The sequence below is a fragment of the Nerophis lumbriciformis genome, linkage group LG18, assembly GCF_033978685.3.
Source record: "Nerophis lumbriciformis linkage group LG18, RoL_Nlum_v2.1, whole genome shotgun sequence".
NCBI classification, from domain to species: domain Eukaryota; kingdom Metazoa; phylum Chordata; class Actinopteri; order Syngnathiformes; family Syngnathidae; genus Nerophis; species Nerophis lumbriciformis.
The window spans coordinates 42,942,296-42,965,000 of NC_084565.2; the positions used below are offsets into that span (position 1 = coordinate 42,942,296).

Sequence of the window (22,705 nt, forward strand, 5' to 3'; positions counted from 1 at the left end):
TTTTTTAATTTTCACTTTTTTAATGAAGATAAAATTACTTACATTTCAAATTTTAATACATTTTAGAGATTCATTTACAAAAACATAATCAACTAAAGGGGTCCAAAAATAAGCAAACATTTTGCAAAAGTACTAAGTAAAGTACGAAAAAATAATAAGTTCAGAACAGTTTTAGAAAATATTCTTAAAAACATTTAAGGTATGATTAGAAAGTTATGTTCAATTTTTTTATGAATGTAAAAATGTTTTATTTATTTTTTTCATTTTAACTTTTTTAATGAAGATAAAATGACTTGAATTTAAAATTTCAATACATTTTAGAGTTACGTTTAAAGTCTTTTTTTTTTTTTTTTTTTTACAAAACACAAAATCAATCAAAGGTGTCCAAAAATAAGCAAACATTTTGCAAAAGTACTAAGTACGAAAGAAAACTAGTTCAGCACAGTTTTAGAAAATATTTTTAAAAAACATTCAAGTTATGATTTTAAAGTTATGTTTAATTGTTTTATGAATGTAAAAATAAATTATATTTTTTTCATTTGAACTTTTTTTTTAATGAAGATAAAATGACTTGAATTTAAAATTTCAATACATTTTACAGTTACATTTAAAAAGTATTTTTTTTCTACAAAACACAAAATCAATCAAAGGTGTCCAAAAATAAGCAAACATTTTGCAAAAGTACTAAGTAAAGTACAAAAAAATAACAAGTTCAGCACAGTTTTAGAAAATATTTTTTAAAAACATTTAAGTTATGATTTTAAAGTTATGTTAAATTTAAAAAACATTTTTTTAATTTTAACTTTTTTAATGAAGAGCTACATTTAAAGTCTTTTTTTTTTTTTTTTTTTTTTTACAAAACACAAAATCAATCAAAGGTGTCCAAAAATAAGCAAACATTTTGCAAAAGTACTAAGTAAAGTATGAAAAAAAAAAGTTCAACACAGTTTTAGAAAATATTTTTAAAAACATTTAAGTTATGATTTTAAAGTTATGTTCAATTTTTTTATGAATGTAAATTTTTTTAATTTTTTTTTAATTTTCACTTTTTTAATGAAGATAAAATTACTTACATTTCAAATTTTAATACATTTTAGAGCTACATTTAAAAAGCCATATAGTCATTTTTTTTCTACAAAACACAAAATCAACAAAAGGTGTCCAAAAATAAGCAAACATTTTGCAGAAGTACTAAGTAAAGTATGAAAAAAACAAAACAAGTTCAGCACAGTTTTAGAAAATATTTTCAAAAACATTTAAGTTATGATTTTAAAGTTATGTTCAATTGTTTTATGAATGTATTTTTATTTTATTTTAACTTTTTTTAATGAAGATAAAATGACTTAAATTTAAAATGTCAATACATTTTAGAGTTACATTTAAAGTCTTTTTTTTTTTTTTACAAAACACAAAATCAACCAAAGGTATCCAAATATAAGTAAACATTTTGCAAAAGTACTAAGTAAAGTACGGAAGAAAAAAAAAGTTCAGCAGTTTTAGAAAATATTTTTAAAAAACATTTAAGTTATGATTTTAAAGTTATGTTCAATTTTTTTATGAATGTAAATTTTTTAAATTTTTTTTTAAATTTTAACTTTTTAATGAAGATAAAATTACTTACATTTCAATTTTTAATACATTTTAGAGATTAATTTACAAAAACACAATCAACTAAAGGGGTCCAAAAATAAGTAAACATTTTGCAAAAGTACTAAGTAAAGTACGAAAAAATAATAAGTTCAGAACGGTTTTAGAAAATATTCTTAAAAACATTTAAGGTATGATTAGAAAGTTATGTTCAATTTTTTTATGAATGTAAAAATGTTTTTTTTTTTTTTCATTTTAACTTTTTTAATGAAGATAAAATGACTTAAATTTAAAATGTCAAAACATTTTAGATTTACATTTAAAGTCATTTTTTTTCTACAAAACACAAAATCAACCAAAGGGGTCCAAAAATAAGTAAACATTTTTCAAAAGTACTAAGTAAAGTATGAAAAAAACAAAACAAGTTCAGCACAGTTTTACAAAATATTTTTTTAAAACATTTAAGTTATGAATTTAAAGTTATGTTAAAATTTTTTATGAATGTAAAATTATAAAAAAAAAATTAATTTTCACTTTTTTAATGAAGATAAAATTACTTAAATTTAAAATGTCAATACATTTTAGAGCTACATTTAAAAAGTAATATAGTCATTTTTTTTCTACAAAACACAAAATCAACCAAAGGTGTCCAAAAATAAGCAAACATTTTGCAAAATGTTTTGGTAAAGTACAAAAACATAACAAGTTTTAGAAAATATTCTTAAACATTTAAGTTATGATTTGAAAGTTATGTTAAAAATTTTTATGAATGTAAAAAAAATTTTTTTTCTTCGTTTTAACTTTTTTAATGAAGATTCAATTACTTAAATGTAAAATTTCAATATATTTTACAGCTACATTTAAAAAGTCAAAATTTCAATACATTTTAGAGTTACGTTTAAAAAAATCTAAAAGTCATTTTTTTCTACAAAACACAAAATCAACCAAAGGTATCCAAAAATAAGCAAACATTTTGCAAAAGTACTAAGTAAAGTACAAAAAAAAAGTTCAGCACAGTTTTCGAAAATATTCTTAAAAACATTTAAGTTATTATTTGTTGTTAAATTTTTTTATGGATGTAAAAATGAATTTAATTTTTTTCATTTGAACTTTTTTTAATGAAGTTAAAATGGCTTGAATTTAAAATTGCAATACATTTTACAGTTACATTTAAAAATTATTTTTTTTCTACAAAACACAAAATCAATCAAAGATAAGCAATCATTTTGCAAAAGTACTAAGTAAAGTACAAAAAAATAAGTTCAGCACAGTTTTAGAAAATATTTTTTAAAAAACATTTAAATTATGATTTTAAAGTTATGTTAAAATTTTTTATGAATGTAAAAAAATTTTTTTTTTTCCATTTTAACTTTTTTAATGAAGATAAAATTACTTACATTTAAAATTTTAATACATTTTAGAGCTTGATTTACAAAAACACAATCAACCAAAGGGGTCCAAAATAAGTAAACATTTTGCAAAAGTACTAAGTATGAAAAAAAAAAAGTTCAGCACAGTTTTAGAAAATATTTTTAAAAACATTTAAGTTATGATTTTAAAGTTATGTTCAATTTTTTTATGAATGTAAAATTATTATTTTTTTCATTTTCACTTTTTTAATGAAGATAAAATTCCTTAAATTTAAAATGTCAATACATTTTAGAGCTACATTTAAAAAGTCATATAGTCATTTTTTTTCTACAAAAACACTAAATCAACAAAAGGTGTCCGAAAATAAGCAAACATTTTGCAGAAGTACTAAGTAAAGTACGAAAAAAAAAAGTTTAGAAAATATTTTTGTAGAACGTAGGATTCGGTGGTGTCAAAAAAGCACAAATGACACGTTTGGTAGTAAACAGTCTGGGAGCAACTTTCCCAGCCTTCTCTGCACTCCAGGGAGGATTCTTGCCAGACCCTCGGCAGCTGCGTCGTCATGGTCAATTTTTAAAAAATGTGAATTTGTGCCACGAGTGCTGGAACTTTTTACCGACACGCGTCATATGTTGTGTTACGTGTCATATGTTGTGTTACGTGCCAACGTCCTACTACGCCGACATAACAAGCAGATGTTGGTAAACGTGACGGGAAAAGGTGGTGAAAAATTGGCGTTACCAATCACCGTGTGCCAAAAAGACAGTTTCTTCCCCCAGGCTAGGCTTGTACAGAGTACCGGTACTAGTACTAGTATAGTATCCTGGTACTAATGAATCAAACACGGTACTATACTCTGTTTGAAAAAGTACCAGTTCCCAGGCATGATGTCACGTCATGACATTGCTTTTTTACGAGCAGAGGAGCATGTTCGGCAGCGCGCGCACACAGAGTACTTACAAGCAGACACAGTGTGGGGACAGAAAAGGGAGAACTGACGCATTTTGGCGTAAAAAGTAAAGATAAAGCTGAAGTTATAACTCTGAAATGCCCTCAGACGTCAAATAAAGTAGGTTTCTTACAAGTATCATTATCACTGGAGGACGAGGAATAGCTAAACATGCTTCACTACACACCGTAGGAGGACGCAATAGCTCACCGGCGTCACAATGTAAACAAATGCCATGGGTGGATCTACACCTGGCATCCACTGTAATGATACCAAGTACAAGAGCGTATCTTGTCGATACTACTATGATTACATCGATATTTTTTATCGTCACAAAATATTTTTTCCTTTTTTAAAAATTCATATTATGTTTATAAAGACACATGAGGACTTTGAATATGACCAATGTATGATCCTGTAACTACTTGGTATCGGATCCATACCTAAATGTGTGGTATCATCCAAAACTAACGTAAAGTATCAAAGAAGAGAAGAATAAGTGATTATTACATTTTAACAGAAGTGTAGATAGAACATGTTAAAACAGAAAATAAGCAGATATTTACAGTAAATGAACAAGTAGATTAATAATCATTTTTTACAGTTTGTCCTTAATAATGTGTAGAAAATAATAGGTGTATAAATGACACAATATGTTACTGCATACGACTAATTAGGAGTCTTTGTTTACTTACTACTAAAAGACAAGTTGTCTAGTAGGTTCACTATTTTATTTAAGGACTAAATTACAATAATAAACCATAAAAAAATCAGCGGCTTTAACTTCGAGCCTCACCTTTTCTCCTTCAAACATATTTGTCAGGTTCAAACACTGATGACATCTATTTAAACAAGACAAGAGGCAAAGAATTAAACAGACTGAATTCAATTTTGGACTCAATGGTGAGGAGAGTCGTCTGTACACTGTACCCTTGCACATACCCTTGGACCCTCCCCCGACCACATGGCCACCACTGCTTCCAAAGGACAAAGGTCCGTAAAATAGTTCAAAAAGAGGTCCATAAAACAGTTCAAAAAGAGTTCGGAAAATACTTCAAAAAGAGTTCGTCTGGAAATTGGGCAGATCCTGTCTTCTCTCCGCTTTGAAGTCCTAGGGTTAGAACAATATCTTTCTGTTGATTACCATACATGAAAGAACACAGGAACACCTTCATCTTGCCCCGCCCCCCCCTTACTCTTGGTAGGTTCCAAAGATGGCTTTTGTCTTCTCACCAGACCCTCAATGTAACACAACGTTTTTGTGATCATTTAGAAACAATTATTCTAACAATATTTCTGGGTATTGTGGCCAAACAGCTCCATTTTTGTGTCATCTGACCACAGAACTTTCCTCCAGAAGGTCTTATCTTTGTCCATGTGATGTCAGATGAAACAAAAATGGACATACCCTTGGACCCTCCCCGACCACATGACCACCACTGCTTCCAAAGGACAAAGGTCCGTAAAATAGTTCAAAAAAGAGGTCCATAAAATAGTTCAAAAAGAGTTCGGAAAATAGTTAAAAAAGAAGTCGTCTGGAAATTGGGCAGATCCTGTCTTCTCTCCGCTTTGAAGTCCTAGGGGTAGAACAATATCTTTCTGTTGATTACCATACATGAAAGAACACTTCCACTGTTCTGTGGAAGTGCTCCCCCTCTGGTCAACATATGAAACAACAAGTGTGTGTAAGAAATTGAAATGCGCCCCCTTTGGCCAAAACTAACAAAATATGTATAATGAGACATACTGTAATAACTTGAAGTAAATAATGATTTTGGTAGCCATCCACAAGCTTCTGCTTGAATTTTTTTTTACCACAAAATTGGTGCAGTTCAGCTAAATGTGTTGCTTTTCTGACATGGACTTGTTTCTTCAGCATTGTCCACACGTTTACCGTATTTTCCGCACTATTAGCCGCACCTAAAAACCACAAATTTACTCAAAAGCTGACAGTGCGGCTTATAACCCGGTGCGCTTTATATATGGATTAATATTAAGATTCATTTTCATAAAGTTTCGGTCTCGCAACTACGGTAAACAGCCGCCATCTTTTTTCCCCCGTAGAAGAGGAAGTGCTTCTTCTTCTACGCAAGCAACCGCCAAGGTAAGCACCCGCCCCCATAGAACAGGAAGCGCTTCTTCTTCTACTGTAAGCAACCACCCGCCCGCGTAGAAGAAGAAAAAGCGCGCGGATATTACCGTACGTTTCATTTCCTTTGTGTGTTTACATCTGTAAAGACCACAAAATGGCTCCTACTAAGCGACAGGGATCCGGTTCATGAAAAGACGCAATCTCTCCATCCGCACACGGACTACTATTTCACAGCAACTGCCTAAAGACTTTCAAGAAAAGCTGGCTACTTTCCGTGCATATTGTAAAAACAAGATCGCTGAAAAAAAGATCCGGCCAGAGAACATTATCAACATGGACGAGGTTCCGCCGACTTTTGATATTCCTGTGAACCGCACTGCGGATACAACGGGAGCACGTACGGTGAATATTCGCACCACAGGGAATGAGAAGTCATCCTTCACTGTGGTTCTAGCTTGCCATGCTAATGGCCAGAAACTTCCACCCATGGTGATGTTCAAAAGGAAGACCTTGCCAAAAGAGACCTTTCCAGCCGGCGTCATCATAAAAGCTAACTCGAAGGGATGGATGGATGAAGAAAAGATGAGCGAGTGGTTAAGGGAAGTTTACGCGAAGAGGCCGGCTGGCTTTTTTCACGCAGCTACGTCCATGTTGATATACGACTCCATGCGCGCCCACATCACGCTGGTTTTTAATATATTATTCAAGTTTGACTGACCTATCCGACTGTTTTTTTGACATTCCTTTAGCGCAGTTAGATGCGGCTTATAACACGGGGCGGCTTATAGGTGGACAAAGTTTTGAAATATGCCGTTCATTGAAGGCGCGGCTTTTAACCCAGGGCGGCTTATGGTGCGGAAAATACGGTAAGTCAGGACTTTGGGAAGGCCATTCTAAAACCTTCATTCCAGCGTAATTTAGCCATTCCTTTGCAACTTTTGAGGTGTGTTTGGGGTCGTTGTCCTGTTGGAACACCCAACTGCGCCCAAGACCCAACCTCCGGGCTGATGGTTTTAGCTTGTCCTGAAGAATTTGGAGGTAATCCTCCTTTTTCATTGTCCCATTTAAAGCAGCAGTTCCATTGGCAGCAAAAAAAAAGGCCCAGAGCATAATACTACCACCACCATGCTTGACGGTAGGAATGGTGTTCCTGGGATTAAAGGCCTCCAAACATATTGCTGGGTATTGTGGCCAAACAGCTCCATTTTTGTTTCATCTGACATCACATGGACAAAGATAAGACCTTCTGGAGGAAAGTTCTGTGAGGACTGCACCTGGCAGGTAATGCCAATTCTGAGTGTAAATTCATAAACAAGTAAAGATTGGTGGTGTTATCCTCCAGTCCTGTAGGGGGCAGTAACACAGGTGCCTCAATGTTTAATAATAATAATAATAATAATAGATTTTATTTGTAAAAAGCACTTTACATTGAGTAAACAACCTCAAAGTGCTACAGTGTATTAAAAAAAAAAAAAAAAAAAAAAATATATATATATATATATATAAATTAATAATACTAATAATAAATAAATAAAAATAAAAAGATTTAAAAATAAAATAAAAACTAGAACAGCCAAATAGCTAAAACTAGTATGCATATATCTAAAAAAAAAAAAAAGAAGTTTTTTTTAAAAAGAAGGGTTTTTAAGCCTTTTTAAAAAAAGCATCCACAGTCTGTGGTGCCCTCAGGTGGTCAGGGAGAGCGTTCCACAGGCTGGGAGCGGCGGATGTTCTTGCTGGGGATCCCGACAAGAAGTGCGTCGCAGTAGTCCAGCCTGGGGTTTGTCGTCCTTTTTCCCGCCATCGCAATTTTGTTACGGTTTAGTTTCATTTCCAAAACTCCGCTGCCCCTAGCGTCAATGCTAAGCTAATCGGCGTCTCTCTCTCTCTCTGTCGATCAGGTGATCGAGTTCGACGACGGCTCGGGCTCCGTCCTCCGCATCCAGCCGCTGAGGACCCACCGCGACGAGGCCATCTACGAGTGCACGGCCGCCAACAGCGCGGGCGAGATCAACACCAGCGCCAAGCTCACCGTCCTGGAAGGTGAGTCCCGCGAGCGAAAATACGGAAATATCCAAATATGACATCTTTGCGCTCAAATATCAAATCAAAAACATTCATACTTTTGATACTTTAGTTCAGGGCCGTCCAAACTTCTCCACCGAGGGCCGCATACTGAAAAGTCAAAGTAAGGGGGGGCATATTGATATATATATATATATATATATATATATATATATATATATATATATGTATGTGTGGGGGAAAAAAATCACAAGACTATTTCATCTCTACAGGCCTGTTTCATGAGGGGGGGTACCCTCAATCATCAGGAGATTTTAATGGGAGCATTCGCATACCATGGTTTATATAGGGCACAGAGTGGGTGGGTACAGGCTGGCGTAGGGGCGTGGTGATTGGCTCATGTGTTACCTAGGAGGTGTTTCCGTCTATGGCGGCATGCTGTTACAATTTCGCTGCGCTTGTTGAGGGATGACAGGTCTGGACGGTAAATAATAAACAGTTTCTCTTTCAAGCATAGGTTGCATCTTTTATTACCACTATTGTAAGGTGTGCTGGATGCAAGAATTTGCCATGTTATTGAATATTCAACATTATTGTCTTTGAGGTCCCAAATGTGTTTGCTGAGTTCTGTGGTATTTCGCAGGTTTTTGTTCCTGAAAGAAGCCTTGTGATTGTTCCATCTGGTTTTGAATTCTCCCTCGGTTAATCCTACATATGTGTCGGATGTGTTAATGTCCTTGCGTATTACCTTAGATTGGTAGACAACTGATGTTTGTAAGCACCCCCCGTTGAGAGGGCAATCAGGTTTCTTTCGACAGTTACAGCCTTTGTTGGTTTTGGAGTCGCTCTGTCTGGGGGCCGACGGCTCATTTGCAATTGTTTTGTTGTGGTTTGAGATGATTTGTTGTATATTGTTCATGCAGCTGTAGCTCAATTTAATGTTGTTCTTGTTGAATACTTTTCTTAGGCTGTTGCCTTTGGGAAAGTGTTTGTCAATCAGATTGAGGAATTTGTGTCCAATGTTAGTTGAGACGTTTTTGCTGTATGGGGGGTTGTACCAGATGATGTCGTTTCGTTTTCTGTTCTTTTTTGGCTGGTTTCCTGGCGTGGGTTCATAGGTGAGGGTGAAATTGTATCCGCTTTCATCAAGGGCTTTTTGGTACGGGGGGGTTGCTTGGTCAAATTCAGCTTTGCTAGATGACAGCATCGATAGCCTTTTATTGATTCCGTCCGGTAGGTATTCTTTTCGTGGTGGTGGGTGGGTGGTTGCTGTCATGGTGCACGTATTGGAGTGTTGTGTTGGGTTTCGTGAATGGTTGGTAGCTGTTATTTCTCAAGTTGAAAGTGACGTCAAGGAAGTTGACGGTTTGCTTGTTGGCTTCAATCGTGATCCGTAGGCCGTTCTCTTTGAAAATTTGGCATATGCGCTTCTTGGTATTCTCGCTGCTCCTTGGCGAGGCGCGACACACTGCCAGTCCGTCATAAATGGGTTAATCACGGTAAATACCAAGGTTCAGATTGAGGCTAGCGAGCTGGGAGAGGAGGAAACTGTATATATATATATATATATATATATATATATATATATATACATATATATATATATATATTTTTTTTTTTTTAAGTGATAAAAACAGATATTGTGTCAGCTTTGCATTATAGATGACTCAGCATATTAACATGAATTAATAGTTAGGACATTTCACCTTTTTCCTCATTATTTTTTTCTTGCTCTTTTTCTTACACTTTTAATGTTGTTTTTTCATACTGAAAAGTCAAGTAGTGGGGGCCATTTTGGTATATATTTTTTTAAATAAAAAAAAAATGCTTTCAAACAGATATTTATATTTAAAGACACAACTTTGTTAGAGGTGACTAAGTACATTATTATTAAATATTAGTTAAACATTTTCAGCTTTTTCTCATTACATACCCGGTTGTTGTTTTTTTGCTCTTTTTCTTACACTTTTAATATTGTTTTTCCCCCTGTAAGAATAGAATAATATTAATAATACTACTACTAATAATCATAATATGATTGTAAATTATGTTACACATTTAAGTGTTTATTATGGTTTTTGTATTTTTTCAAATTAATAGTTAGTGTTATCTATTTTTTTAAATTAAATAAATAAACTTTGTTTGTATTTTAAGTATATTGTATTTTTATTTTGAAGGCTTTTTCACTGAAAAGTTAAGAATCGGGCGGGGCCATTTTGGTATTATTTTTTATTTTTTTTAAATTGTTTTAAACAGATATTATATATATTTAAAGAAAAATCGTTGTTAGAGGTGACTAAGTACATTATTATTAAATATTAGTTAAACATTTTCAGTTTTTTCTCATTATATACTGATTTTTTTTTTGCTCTTTTTCTTAGAATTTTAATGTTTTTTTCCCTTTGAGAATAGAATAACAATAATAATAATAATAATAATAATAATATGTTGTGTAACTGCATTACCTAGTGTGTTAAAAATGATGCCTGTTCAAAAAAATAAAAATAAAAAAATAAATAAAAGTTTGTGTACATTCAATTTTTTGGTATGGTTGTTGTAATTTTTCAAATTAATTAATTCAGAATTTTTGTATTATTTTATTTTTTTTAAACTAACTAACTAAACTTTGCTTGTATTTTAAGTGTATTCTATTTTTTATTTTGAAAGCTTCTAATATTTCAGACCAGAAGTGTCTAAACTTTTTCCACCAATGGGGGGCCATTTTTATTTTATTTTTTTAAATAAAAAAAACCAACGCTTTTAACAGATATTTTATATATTTAAAGACAAAACCTTGTTGCATTAGTTTATTATTATTCTATATTAGTTAAAAATGTTCTGTTTTTTGTCATTAGATTCCGATTTTTTTTGCTCTTTTCTTACACTTTTAATGTTGTTTTTTCATACTGAAAAGTCAAGTAGTGGGGGCCATTTTGGTATATATTTTTTTAAATAAAAAAAATGCTTTCAAATAGATATTTATATTTAAAGACACAACTTTGTTAGAGGTGACTAAGTACATTATTATTAAATATTAGTTAAACATTTTCAGCTTTTTCTCATTACATACCCGTTTTTTTTTTGTTGTTGCTCTTTTTCTTACACTTTTAATATTGTTTTTTCCCCTGTAAGAATAGAATAATAGTAATAATACTACTACTAATAATCATAATATGATTGTAAATTATGTTACACATTTAAGTGTTTATTATGGTTTTTGTATTTTTTCAAATTAATAGTTAGTGTTATCTATTTTTTTAAATTAAATAAATAAACTTTGTTTGTATTTTAAGTATATTGTATTTTTTATTTTGAAGGCTTTTTCACTGAAAAGTTAAGAATCAGGGGGGCCATTTTGGTATTATTTTTATTTATTTTTTTAAATTGTTTTAAACAGATATTATATATATTTAAAGAAAAAACGTTGTTATAGGTGACTAAGTACATTATTATTAAATATTAGTTAAACATTTTCAGTTTTTTCTCATTATATACTGATTTTTTTTTTTGCTCTTTTTCTTAGAATTTTAATGTTTTTTTCCCTTTGAGAATAGAATAACAGTAATAATAATAATAATAATAATATGTTGTGTAACTGCATTACCTAGTGTGTTAAAAATGATGCCTGTTCAAAAAAATAAAAATAAATAAGTAAATAAAAGTTTGTGTACATTCAATTTTTTGGTATGGTTGTTGTAATTTTTCAAATTAATTAATTCAGATTTTTTTTTTATTATTATTTTTTTTTAAACTAACTAACTTAACTTTGCTTGTATTTTAAGTGTATTCTATTTTTTATTTTGAAAGCTTCTAATATTTCAGACCAGAAGTGTCGAAACTTTTTCCACCAATGGGGGGTCATTTTTATTTTTATTTTTTTAATTAAAAAAAACGCTTTAAACAGATATTTTATATATAAAGACAAAACCTTGTTGCATTAGTATATTATTATTCTATATTAGTTAAAAATGTTGTTTTTTGTCATTAGAGTCCGATTTATTTGCTCTTTTCTAAACTTTTAATGTTGTTTTTTACCCTGTAAAAATAGAATAATAGTAATAATACTACTACTAATAATAATATGATTGTGTAACTGCATGGCCTAGTGTGTCAAAAATGATGCCTGTTCAAAAATGTTACACATTACATCTTTTAATATGGTTGTTGTAATTTTTCAAATTAATTTGAATTTTTTAAATTATTTTATTTTTTTAAACTAACTCAACTTTGCTTGTTTTTTTAAGTGTATTCAATTTTTTGTTTTGAAAGCTTCTAATATTTCAGATCAGAAGTGTCTAAACTTTTTCCACCAATGGGGGGCCATTTTTATTTATTTTTTTTAATTAAAAAAAACGCTTTAAACAGATATTTTATATATTCAAAGACAAAACCTTGTTGCATTAGTATATTATTATTCTATATTAGTTAAAAATGTTCTGTTTTTTGTCATTAGATTCCGATTTTTTTGCTCTTTTCTTACACTTTTAATGTTGTTTTTTTACCCTGTAAAAATAAAATAATAGTAATAATAATACTACTACTAATAATAATATGATTGTGTAACTGCATAGCCTAGTGTGTCAAAAATGATGCCTGATCTTTTAATATGGTTGTTGTAATTTTTCAAATTAATTATAATTTTTTTATTATTTTATTTTTTCAAACTAACTCAACTTTGCTTGTTTTTTAAGTGTATTAAATTTTTTGTTTTGAAAGCTTCTAATATTTCAGATCAGAAGTGTCTAAACTTTTTCCACCAATTAGTTCATTTTTATTTATTTATTTTAATTAAAAAAAAACACTTTAAACAGATATTTTATATATTTAAAGACAAAACCTTGTTGCATAAGTATATTATTATTCTATATTAGTTAAAAATGTTTTCTCATTAGAGTCCAATTTTTTGCTTTTTTCTTAAATTTTTTAATATTGCTTTTTTCCTTTTTGGTCTAACAGTAGCTCTTATTAATTAATTATTCTAAGGCTTTTATTATTTTACATATTTCCTTTTTTTTTTTTATGGTTTGAAACACCATTTTTGTGTACTTTGTAGGATTTTTTTTCTGTTGTATTAGCTCGGCCACGACCTAGTTGTATTCCTTATGCTATGTTCTTATTATACATGTTAATAGTATATTTACACAAATAGGTGCACCTTTTACCTCAGCCTGAATTGAACTCGGTATCGGACGGGGACTAAAAATCACTGTGGTCACGTGACCCGGCGGTGGCGTTCCACGTGTCAGGATCTTGGCGAGGAATGTGCTTCTTCTAGGAATGTCTGCAGACAGACAAGTGGAGCTCGCGCCGCAGGCAACGCTCATCCCAAACCCGAGCATGTAGTCCTCGGTCTAATTGATGGACTGACTCTCACACGCCCGCACAAGCTGCTGCTAACCACCCAGGAGCCTATTAGACTTCCTCCATAACGTCTGCTCGCCCGCCCCAGGCTCCGCAGCTTCTTCATGCAAACAAACACGAAACTTTGTCCACCTATAAGCCGCCCCGTGTTATAAGCCGCATCTAACTGCGCTAAAGGAATGTCAAAAAAACAGTCAGATAGGTCAGTCAAACTTTAATAATATATTAAAAACCAGCGTGATGTGGGCGTGCATGGAGTCGTATATCAACATGGACGGAGCTGCGTGAAAAAAGTCAGCCGGCCTCTTCGCGTAAACTTACCTTAACTCATCTTTTCTTCATCCATCCATCCCTTCGAGTTAGCTTTTATGATGACGCCGGCTGGAAAGGTCTCTTTTGGCAAGGTCTTCCTTTTGAATATCACCATGGGTGGAAGTTTCTGGCCATTAGCATGGCAAGCTAGAACCACAGTGAAGGATGACTTCTCATTCCCTGTGGTGCGAATATTCTAATCTAACATAATAGTGTGAGAGTCCAGTCCATAGTGGATCTAACATAATAGTGTGAGAGTCCAGTCCATAGTGGATCTAACATAATAGTGTGAGAGTCCAGTCCATAGTGGATCTAACATAATAGTGAGAGTCCAGTCCATAGTGGATTTAACATAATAGTGAGAGTCCAGTCCATAGTGGATCTAACATAATAGTGAGAGTCCAGTCCATAGTGGATCTAACATAATAGTGTGAGAGTCCAGTCCATAGTGGATCTAACATAATAGTGAGAGTCCAGTCCATAGTGGATCTAACATAATAGTGTGAGAGTCCAGTCCATAGTGGATCTAACATAATAGTGTGAGAGTCCAGTCCATAGTGGATCTAACATAATAGTGTGAGAGTCCAGTCCATAGTGGATCTAACATAATAGTGAGAGTCCAGTCCATAGTGGATCTAACATAATAGTGTGAGAGTCCAGTCCATAGTGGATCTAACATAATAGTGTGAGAGTCCAGTCCATAGTGGATCTAACATAATAGTGTGAGAGTCCAGTCCATAGTGGATCTAACATAATAGTGTGAGAGTCCAGTCCATAGTGGATCTAACATAATAATGAGAGTCCAGTCCATAGTGGATCTAACATAATAGTGAGAGTCCAGTCCATAGTGGATCTAACATAATAGTGAGAGTCCAGTCCATAGTGGATCTAACATAATAGTGTGAGAGTCCATAGTGGATCTAACATAATAGTGTGAGAGTCCAGTCCATAGTGGATCTAACATAATAGTGTGAGAGTCCAGTCCATAGTGGATCTAACATAATAGTGGGAGTCCAGTCCATAGTGGATCTAACATAATAGTGTGAGAGTCCAGTCCATAGTGGATCTAACATAATATTGTGAGAGTCCAGTCCATAGTGGATCTAACATAATATTATGAGAGTCCAGTCCATAGTGGATCTAACATAATAGTGTGAGAGTCCAGTCCATAGTGGATCTAACATAATGGTGTGAGAGTCCAGTCCATAGTGGATCTAACATAATAGTGTGAGAGTCCAGTCCATAGTGGATCTAACATAATAGTGTGAGAGTCCAGTCCATAGTGGATCTAACATAATAGTGTGAGAGTCCAGTCCATAGTGGATCTAACATAATAGTGTGAGAGTCCAGTCCATAGTGGATCTAACATAATAGTGAGAGTCCAGTCCATAGTGGATCTAACATAATAGTGAGAGTCCAGTCCATAGTGGATCTAACATAATAGTGTGAGAGTCCAGTCCATAGTGGATCTAACATAATAGTGTCAGAGTCAAGTCCATAGTGGATCTAACATAATAGTGTGAGAGTCCAGTCCATAGTGGATCTAACATAATAGTGTGAGAGTCCAGTCCATAGTGGATCTAACATAATAGTGTGAGAGTCCAGTCCATAGTGGATCTAACATAATAGTGTGAGAGTCCAGTCCATAGTGGATCTAACATAATAGTGTGAGAGTCCAGTCCATAGTGGATCTAACATAATAGTGAGAGTCCAGTCCATAGTGGATCTAACATAATAGTGAGAGTCCAGTCCATAGTGGATCTAACATAATAGTGTGAGAGTCCAGTCCATAGTGGATCTAACATAATAGTGTGAGAGTCCAGTCCATAGTGGATCTAACATAATAGTGTGAGAGTCCAGTCCATAGTGGATCTAACATAATAGTGTGAGAGTCCAGTCCATAGTGGATCTAGCATAATAGTGTGAGAGTCCAGTCCATAATGGATCTAACATAATAGTGAGAGTCCAGTCCATAGTGGATCTAACATAATAGTGAGAGTCCAGTCCATAGTGGATCTAACATAATAGTGTGAGAATCCAGTCCATAGTGGATCTAACATAATAGTGAGAGAGTCCAGTCCATAGTGGATCTAACATAATAGTGTGAGAGTCCAGTCCATAGTGGATCTAACATAATAGTGTCAGAGTACAGTCCATAGTGGATCTAACATAATAGTGTGAGAGTCCAGTCCATAGTGGATCTAACATAATAGTGTGAGAGTCCAGTCCATAGTGGATCTAACATAATAGTGTGAGAGTCCAGTCCATAGTGGATCTAACATAATAGTGAGAGAGTCCAGTCCATAGTGGATCTAACATAATAGTGTGAGAGTCCAGTCCATAGTGGATCTAACATAATAGTGTGAGAGTCCAGTCCATAGTGGATCTAACATAATAGTGAGAGTCCAGTCCATAGTGGATCTAACATAATAGTGAGAGTCCAGTCCATAGTGGATCTAACATAATAGTGTGAGAGTCCAGTCCATAGTGGATCTAACATAATAGTGTGAGAGTCCAGTCCATAGTGGATCTAACATAATAGTGTGAGAGTCCAGTCCATAGTGGATCTAGCATAATATTGTGAGAGTCCAGTCCATAGTGGATCTAACATAATAGTGTGAGAGTCCAGTCCATAATGGATCTAACATAATAGTGAGAGTCCAGTCCATAGTGGATCTAACATAATAGTGAGAGTCCAGTCCATAGTGGATCTAACATAATAGTGTGAGACTTCAGTCCATAGTGGATCTAACATAATAGTGTGAGACTTCAGTCCATAGTGGATCTAACATAATAGTGTGAGAGTCCAGTCCATAGTGGATCTAACATAATAGTGTGAGAGTCCAGTCCATAGTGGATCTAACCTAATAGTGTGAGAGTCCAGTCCATAGTGGATCTAACATAATAGTGTGAGAGTCCAGTCCATAGTGGATCTAACATAATAGTGTGAGAGTCCAGTCCATAGTGGATCTAACATAATAGTGAGAGACTTCAGTCCATAGTGGATCTAACATAATAGTGTGAGAGTCCAGTCCATAGTGGATCCAACATAATAATGTGAGAGTCCAGTCCATAGTGGATCTAACATAATAGTAAGAGAGTCCAGTCCATAGTGGATCTAACATAATAGTGTGAGAGTCCAGTCCATAGTGGATCTAACATAATAGTGTGAGAGTCCAGTCCATAGTGGATCTAACATAATATTGTGAGAGTCCAGTCCATAGTGGATCTAACATAATAGTGTGAGAGTCCGGTCCATAGTGGATCTAACATAATATTGTGAGAGTCCAGTCCATAGTGGATCTAACATAATAGTGTGAGAGTCCAGTCCATAGTGGATCTAGCATAATATTGTGAGAGTCCAGTCCAAAGTGGATCTAACCTAATAGTGAGAGTCCAGTCCATAGTGGATCTAACATAATAGTGTGAGAGTCCAGTCCATAGTGGATCTAACATAATAGTGAGAGTCCAGTCCATAGTGGATCTAACATAATAGTGAGAGTCCAGTCCATAGTGGATCTAACATAATAGTGTGAGAGTCCAGTCCATAGTGGATCTAACATAATAGTGTGAGAGTCCAGTCCATAGTGGATCTAACATAATAGTGAGAGTCCAGTCCATAGTGGATCTAACATAATAGTGAGAGTCCAGTCCATAGTGGATCTAACATAATAGTGAGAGAGTCCAGTCCATAGTGGATCTAACATAATAGTGTGAGAGTCCAGTCCATAGTGGATCTAACATAATAGTGTGAGAGTCCAGTCCATAGTGGATCTAACATAATAGTGAGAGAGTCCAGTCCATAGTGGATCTAACATAATAGTGTGAGAGTCCAGTCCATAGTGGATCTAACATAATAGTGTGAGAGTCCAGTCCATAGTGGATCTAACATAATAGTGTGAGAGTCCAGTCCATAGTGGATCTAACATAATAGTGTGAGAGTCCAGTCCATAGTGGATCTAACATAATAGTGTGAGAGTCCAGTCCATAGTGGATCTAACATAATAGTGAGAGTCCAGTCCATAGTGGATCTAACATAATAGTGTGAGAGTCCAGTCCATAGTGGATCTAACATAATAGTGAGAGTCCAGTCCATAGTGGATCTAACATAATAGTATGAGAGTCCAGTCCATAGTGGATCTAACATAATAGTGAGAGTCCAGTCCATAGTGGATCTAACATAATAGTGAGAGTCCAGTCCATAGTGGATCTAACATAATAGTATGAGAGTCCAGTCCATAGTGGATCTAACATAATAGTGTGAGAGTCCAGTCCATAGTGGATCTAACATAATATTGTGAGAGTCCAGTCCATAGTGGATCTAACATAATAGTGAGAGAGTCCAGTCCATAGTGGATCTAACATAATAGTGTGAGAGTCCAGTCCATAGTGGATCTAACATAATATTGTGAGAGTCCAGTCCATAGTGGATCTAACATAATAGTGAGAGAGTCCAGTCCATAGTGGATCTAACATAATAGTGTGAGAGTCCAGTCCATAGTGGATCTAACATAATAGTGTCAGAGTACAGTCCATAGTGGATCTAACATAATAGTGAGAGTCCAGTCCATAGTGGATCTAACATAATAGTGTGAGAGTCCAGTCCATAGTGGATCTAGCATAATATTGTGAGAGTCCAGTCCAAAGTGGATCTAACCTAATAGTGAGAGTCCAGTCCATAGTGGATCTAACATAATAGTGTGAGAGTCTAGTCCATAGTGGATCTAACATAATAGTGAGAGTCCAGTCCATAGTGGATCTAACATAATAGTGTGAGAGTCCAGTCCATAGTGGATCTAACATAATAGTGTGAGAGTCCAGTCCATAGTGGATCTAACATAATAGTGTGAGAGTCCAGTCCATAGTGGATCTAACATAATAGTGTGAGAGTCCAGTCCATAGTGGATCTAACATAATAGTGAGAGTCCAGTCCATAGTGGATCTAACATAATAGTATGAGAGTCCAGTCCATAGTGGATCTAACATAATAGTGAGAGAGTCCAGTCCATAGTGGATCTAACATAATAGTGAGAGAGTCCAGTCCATAGTGGATCTAACATAATAGTGAGAGTCCAGTCCATAGTGGATCTAACATAATAGTGAGAGTCCAGTCCATAGTGGATCTAACATAATAGTGTGAGAGTCCAGTCCATAGTGGATCTAACATAATAGTGTGAGAGTCCAGTCCATAGTGGATCTAACATAATAGTGTGAGAGTCCAGTCCATAGTGGATCTAACATAATAGTGTGAGAGTCCAGTCCATAGTGGATCTAACATAATAGTGAGAGTCCAGTCCATAGTGGATCTACCATAATAGTGTGAGAGTCCAGTCCATAGTGGATCTAACATAATAGTGTGAGAGTCCAGTCCATAGTGGATCTAACATAATAGTGTGAAAGTCCAGTCCATAGTGGATCTAACATAATATTGTGAGAGTCCAGTCCATAGTGGATCTAACATAATAGTGAGAGAGTCCAGTCCATAGTGGATCTAACATAATAGTGTGAGAGTCCAGTCCATAGTGGATCTAACATAATAGTGTGAGAGTCCAGTCCATAGTGGATCTAACATAATAGTGAGAGAGTCCAGTCCATAGTGGATCTAACATAATAGTGCGAGAGTCCAGTCCATAGTGGATCTAACATAATAGTGTGAGAGTCCAGTCCATAGTGGATCTAACATAATAGTGAGAGAGTCCAGTCCATAGTGGATCTAACATAATAGTGTGAGAGTCCAGTCCATAGTGGATCTAACATAATAGTGTGAGAGTCCAGTCCATAGTGGATCTAACATAATAATGAGAGTCCAGTCCATAGTGGATCTAACATAATAGTGAGGGTCCAGTCCATAGTGGATCTAACATAATAGTGAGGGTCCAGTCCATAGTGGATCTAACATAATAGTGTGAGAGTCCGGTCCATAGTGGATCTAACATAATATTGTGAGAGTCCAGTCCATAGTGGATCTAACATAATAGTGAGAGTCCAGTCCATAGTGGATCTAACATAATAGTGTGAGAGTCCGGTCCATAGTGGATCTAACATAATATTGTGAGAGTCCAGTCCATAGTGGATCTAACATAATAGTGTGAGAGTCCAGTCCATAGTGGATCTAGCATAATATTGTGAGAGTCCAGTCCAAAGTGGATCTAACATAATAGTGTGAGAGTCCAGTCCATAGTGGATCTAGCATAATATTGTGAGAGTCCAGTCCAAAGTGGATCTAGCATAATATTGTGAGAGTCCAGTCCAAAGTGGATCCAACCTAATAGTGAGAGAGTCCAGTCCATAGTGGATCTAACATAATAGTGAGAGTCCAGTCCATAGTGGATCTAACGTATTAGTGAGAGTCACCTGGGGTAGGCTCCAGCTTACCCACGACTCTAACGAGGATCTAGAAAATGGATGTATAGTCTTTAGTTGACTTTTTCCGTCATCTGCTTTTGCTGTGGACGAATTACCGCGGCCTTTCTGGGTGGCACCGTCGTCACGGCGACCGCCCAGCCCGGTGTAAAGTGACCTCTGGCCCCCAACAGCCCCCTTTTGAGGTCTAGCTTGGGCGCCTGAGTCCACACCTGTTTCTGCTGAGGGGTCACGACCTCCCCGGTGTGGTTGCCACTTTCTCTGCCGGGTGTGGGGGGGGGGCTCGCATGTTTGCACGCGCGGCCGTGCGCTGAGGCACGCCACGCAGGGCAAGGGCACGACCTTCAAGGGCTCAAAATGTCACAAGAATCTATTTGTCTCGAAATTGTTGTCAGTGAGCTATTGTATCCCCCTACGGTGTGTAGTGAAGCATGTTTAGCTATTCCTCGTCCTCCAGTGATAATGATACTTGTAATAAATTCACTTTATTTGACGCCTGAGGCCGTTTCAGTGTTATAACTTCACCTTTATCTTGACTTTTTACACCAAAATGCCGTCCATTCTCCCTTTTCTGGCTACACACTGTGTCTGCTTGTAAGTACTCTGTGTGTGTGCGCTGCCCAACATGCTCCTCTACTCGTAAAACCGTGACGACATTATGAGGGACAAACTGTAAAAATGGATTATTAATCTACTTGTTCATTTACTGTTAAAATCTGCTTATTTTCTCTTTTAACATGTTCTATCTACACTTCTGTTAAAATGTAATAATCACTTATTCTTCTCTTCTTTGATACTTTACATTAGTTTTGGATGATACCACACATTTAGGTATCGATCCGATACCAAGTAGTTACAGGATCATATTCAAAGTCCTCATGTGTCCAGGGACATATTTCCTGAGTTTATAAACATAACATGAATTTTTTTAAAAAAGGGAAAAAGATTTTGTGACGCTAAAAAATATCAATGTAATCATAGTAGTATCGACTAGATTGTACTTGATATCACTACAGTGGATGTCAGGTGTAGATCCACCCATGGCGTTTGTTTACATTGTGACGCCGGTGAGCTATTGTATCCTCCTACGGTGTGTAGTGAAGCATGTTTAGCTATTCCTCGTCCTCCAGTGATAATGATACTTGTAATAAATTCACTTTATTTGATGCCTGAGGGCGTTTTAGAGTTATAACTTCACCTTTATCTTTACTTTTTACACCAAAATGCCGTCCATTCTCCCTTTTTCTGTCTACACACTGTGTCTGCTTGTAAGTACTCTGTGTGTGTGCGCTGCCCAACATGCTCCTCTGCTGGTAAAACCAGCAATGTCACGTCATGACGCGATGGTGCACCGTCATGCCCGTTGGGAAGTTTTCAAACAGAGTATAGTACCGATTTTGATTCATTAGTACTGCGATACTATACTAGTACCGGTATACCGTACAACCCTACCTTATAGGCAATGTCTTTACAGGTGATGCCTTTTTGGATAATATTCCGACAGGTAACAACATGGAAAACGACTTCCGGACGGCTTCGAAGCGATTCTGGACCACCATCCGCCGCCTCAGGAAGGGGAAGCAGTGCACTACCAACACCGTGTATGGCGAGGATGGTGTTCTGCTGACCTCGACTGCGGATGTTGTGGATCGGTGGAGGGAATACTTCGAAGACCTCCTCAATCCCACCAACACGTCTTCCTATGAGGAAGCAGTGCCTGGGGAGTCTGTGGTGGGCTCTCCTATTTCTGGGGCTGAGGTTGCTGAGGTAGTTAAAAAGCTCCTCAGTGGCAAGGCCCCGGGGGTGGATGAGATCCGCCCGGAGTTCCTTAAGGCTCTGGATGCTGTAGGGCTGTCTTGGTTGACAAGACTCTGCAGCATCGCGTGGACATCGGGGGCGGTACCTCTGGATTGGCAGACCGGGGTGGTGGTTCCTCTCTTTAAGAAGGGGAACCGGAGGGTGTGTTCTAACTATCGTGGGATCACACTCCTCAGCCTTCCCGGTAAGGTCTATTCAGGTGTACTGGAGAGGAGGCTACGCCGGATAGTCGAACCTCGGATTCAAGAGGAACAGTGTGGTTTTCGTCCTGGTCGTGGAACTGTGGACCAGCTCTATACTCTGGGCAGGGTCTTTGAGGGTGCATGGGAGTTTGCCCAACCAGTCTACATGTGCTTTGTGGACTTGGAGAAGGCATTCGACCGTGTCCCTCGGGAAGTCCTGTGGGGAGTGCTCAGAGAGTATGGGGTTTCGGACTGTCTGATTGTGGCGGTCCGCTCCCTGTATGATCAGTGTCAGAGCTTGGTTCGCATTGCCGGTAGTAAGTCGGACACGTTTCCGGTGAGGGTTGGACTCCGCCAAGGCTGCTCTTTGTCACCGATTCTGTTTATAACCTTTATGGACAGAATTCCTAGGCGCAGTCAAGGCGTTGAGGGGATCCGGTTTGGTGGCTGCAGGATTAGGTCTCTGCTTTTTGCAGATGATGTGGTCCTGATGGCTTCATCTGGCCAGGATCTTCAGCTCTCACCGGATCGGTTCGCAGCCGAGTCCATTGTTCTCGCCCGGAAAAGGGTGGAGTGCCATCTCCGGGTTGGGGAGGAGATCTTGCCCCAAGTGGAGGAGTTCAAGTACCTCGGAGTCTTGTTCAC

At 36.0% G+C, this 22,705-nt stretch overlaps 1 protein-coding gene across 1 annotated transcript in view; it reads left to right on the top strand.

Moving 5' to 3' along the window:
* Window positions 1-22,705, top strand: part of ptprfa (protein tyrosine phosphatase receptor type Fa) — a 429,990-nt gene that overhangs the window by 149,842 nt on the left and 257,443 nt on the right. Inside the window, exon 4 of the mRNA XM_061978426.1 lies at window positions 7,901-8,042. Coding sequence (XP_061834410.1) covers window positions 7,901-8,042 — 142 coding nt within the window. The remainder of the gene's footprint in view (window positions 1-7,900; window positions 8,043-22,705) is intronic.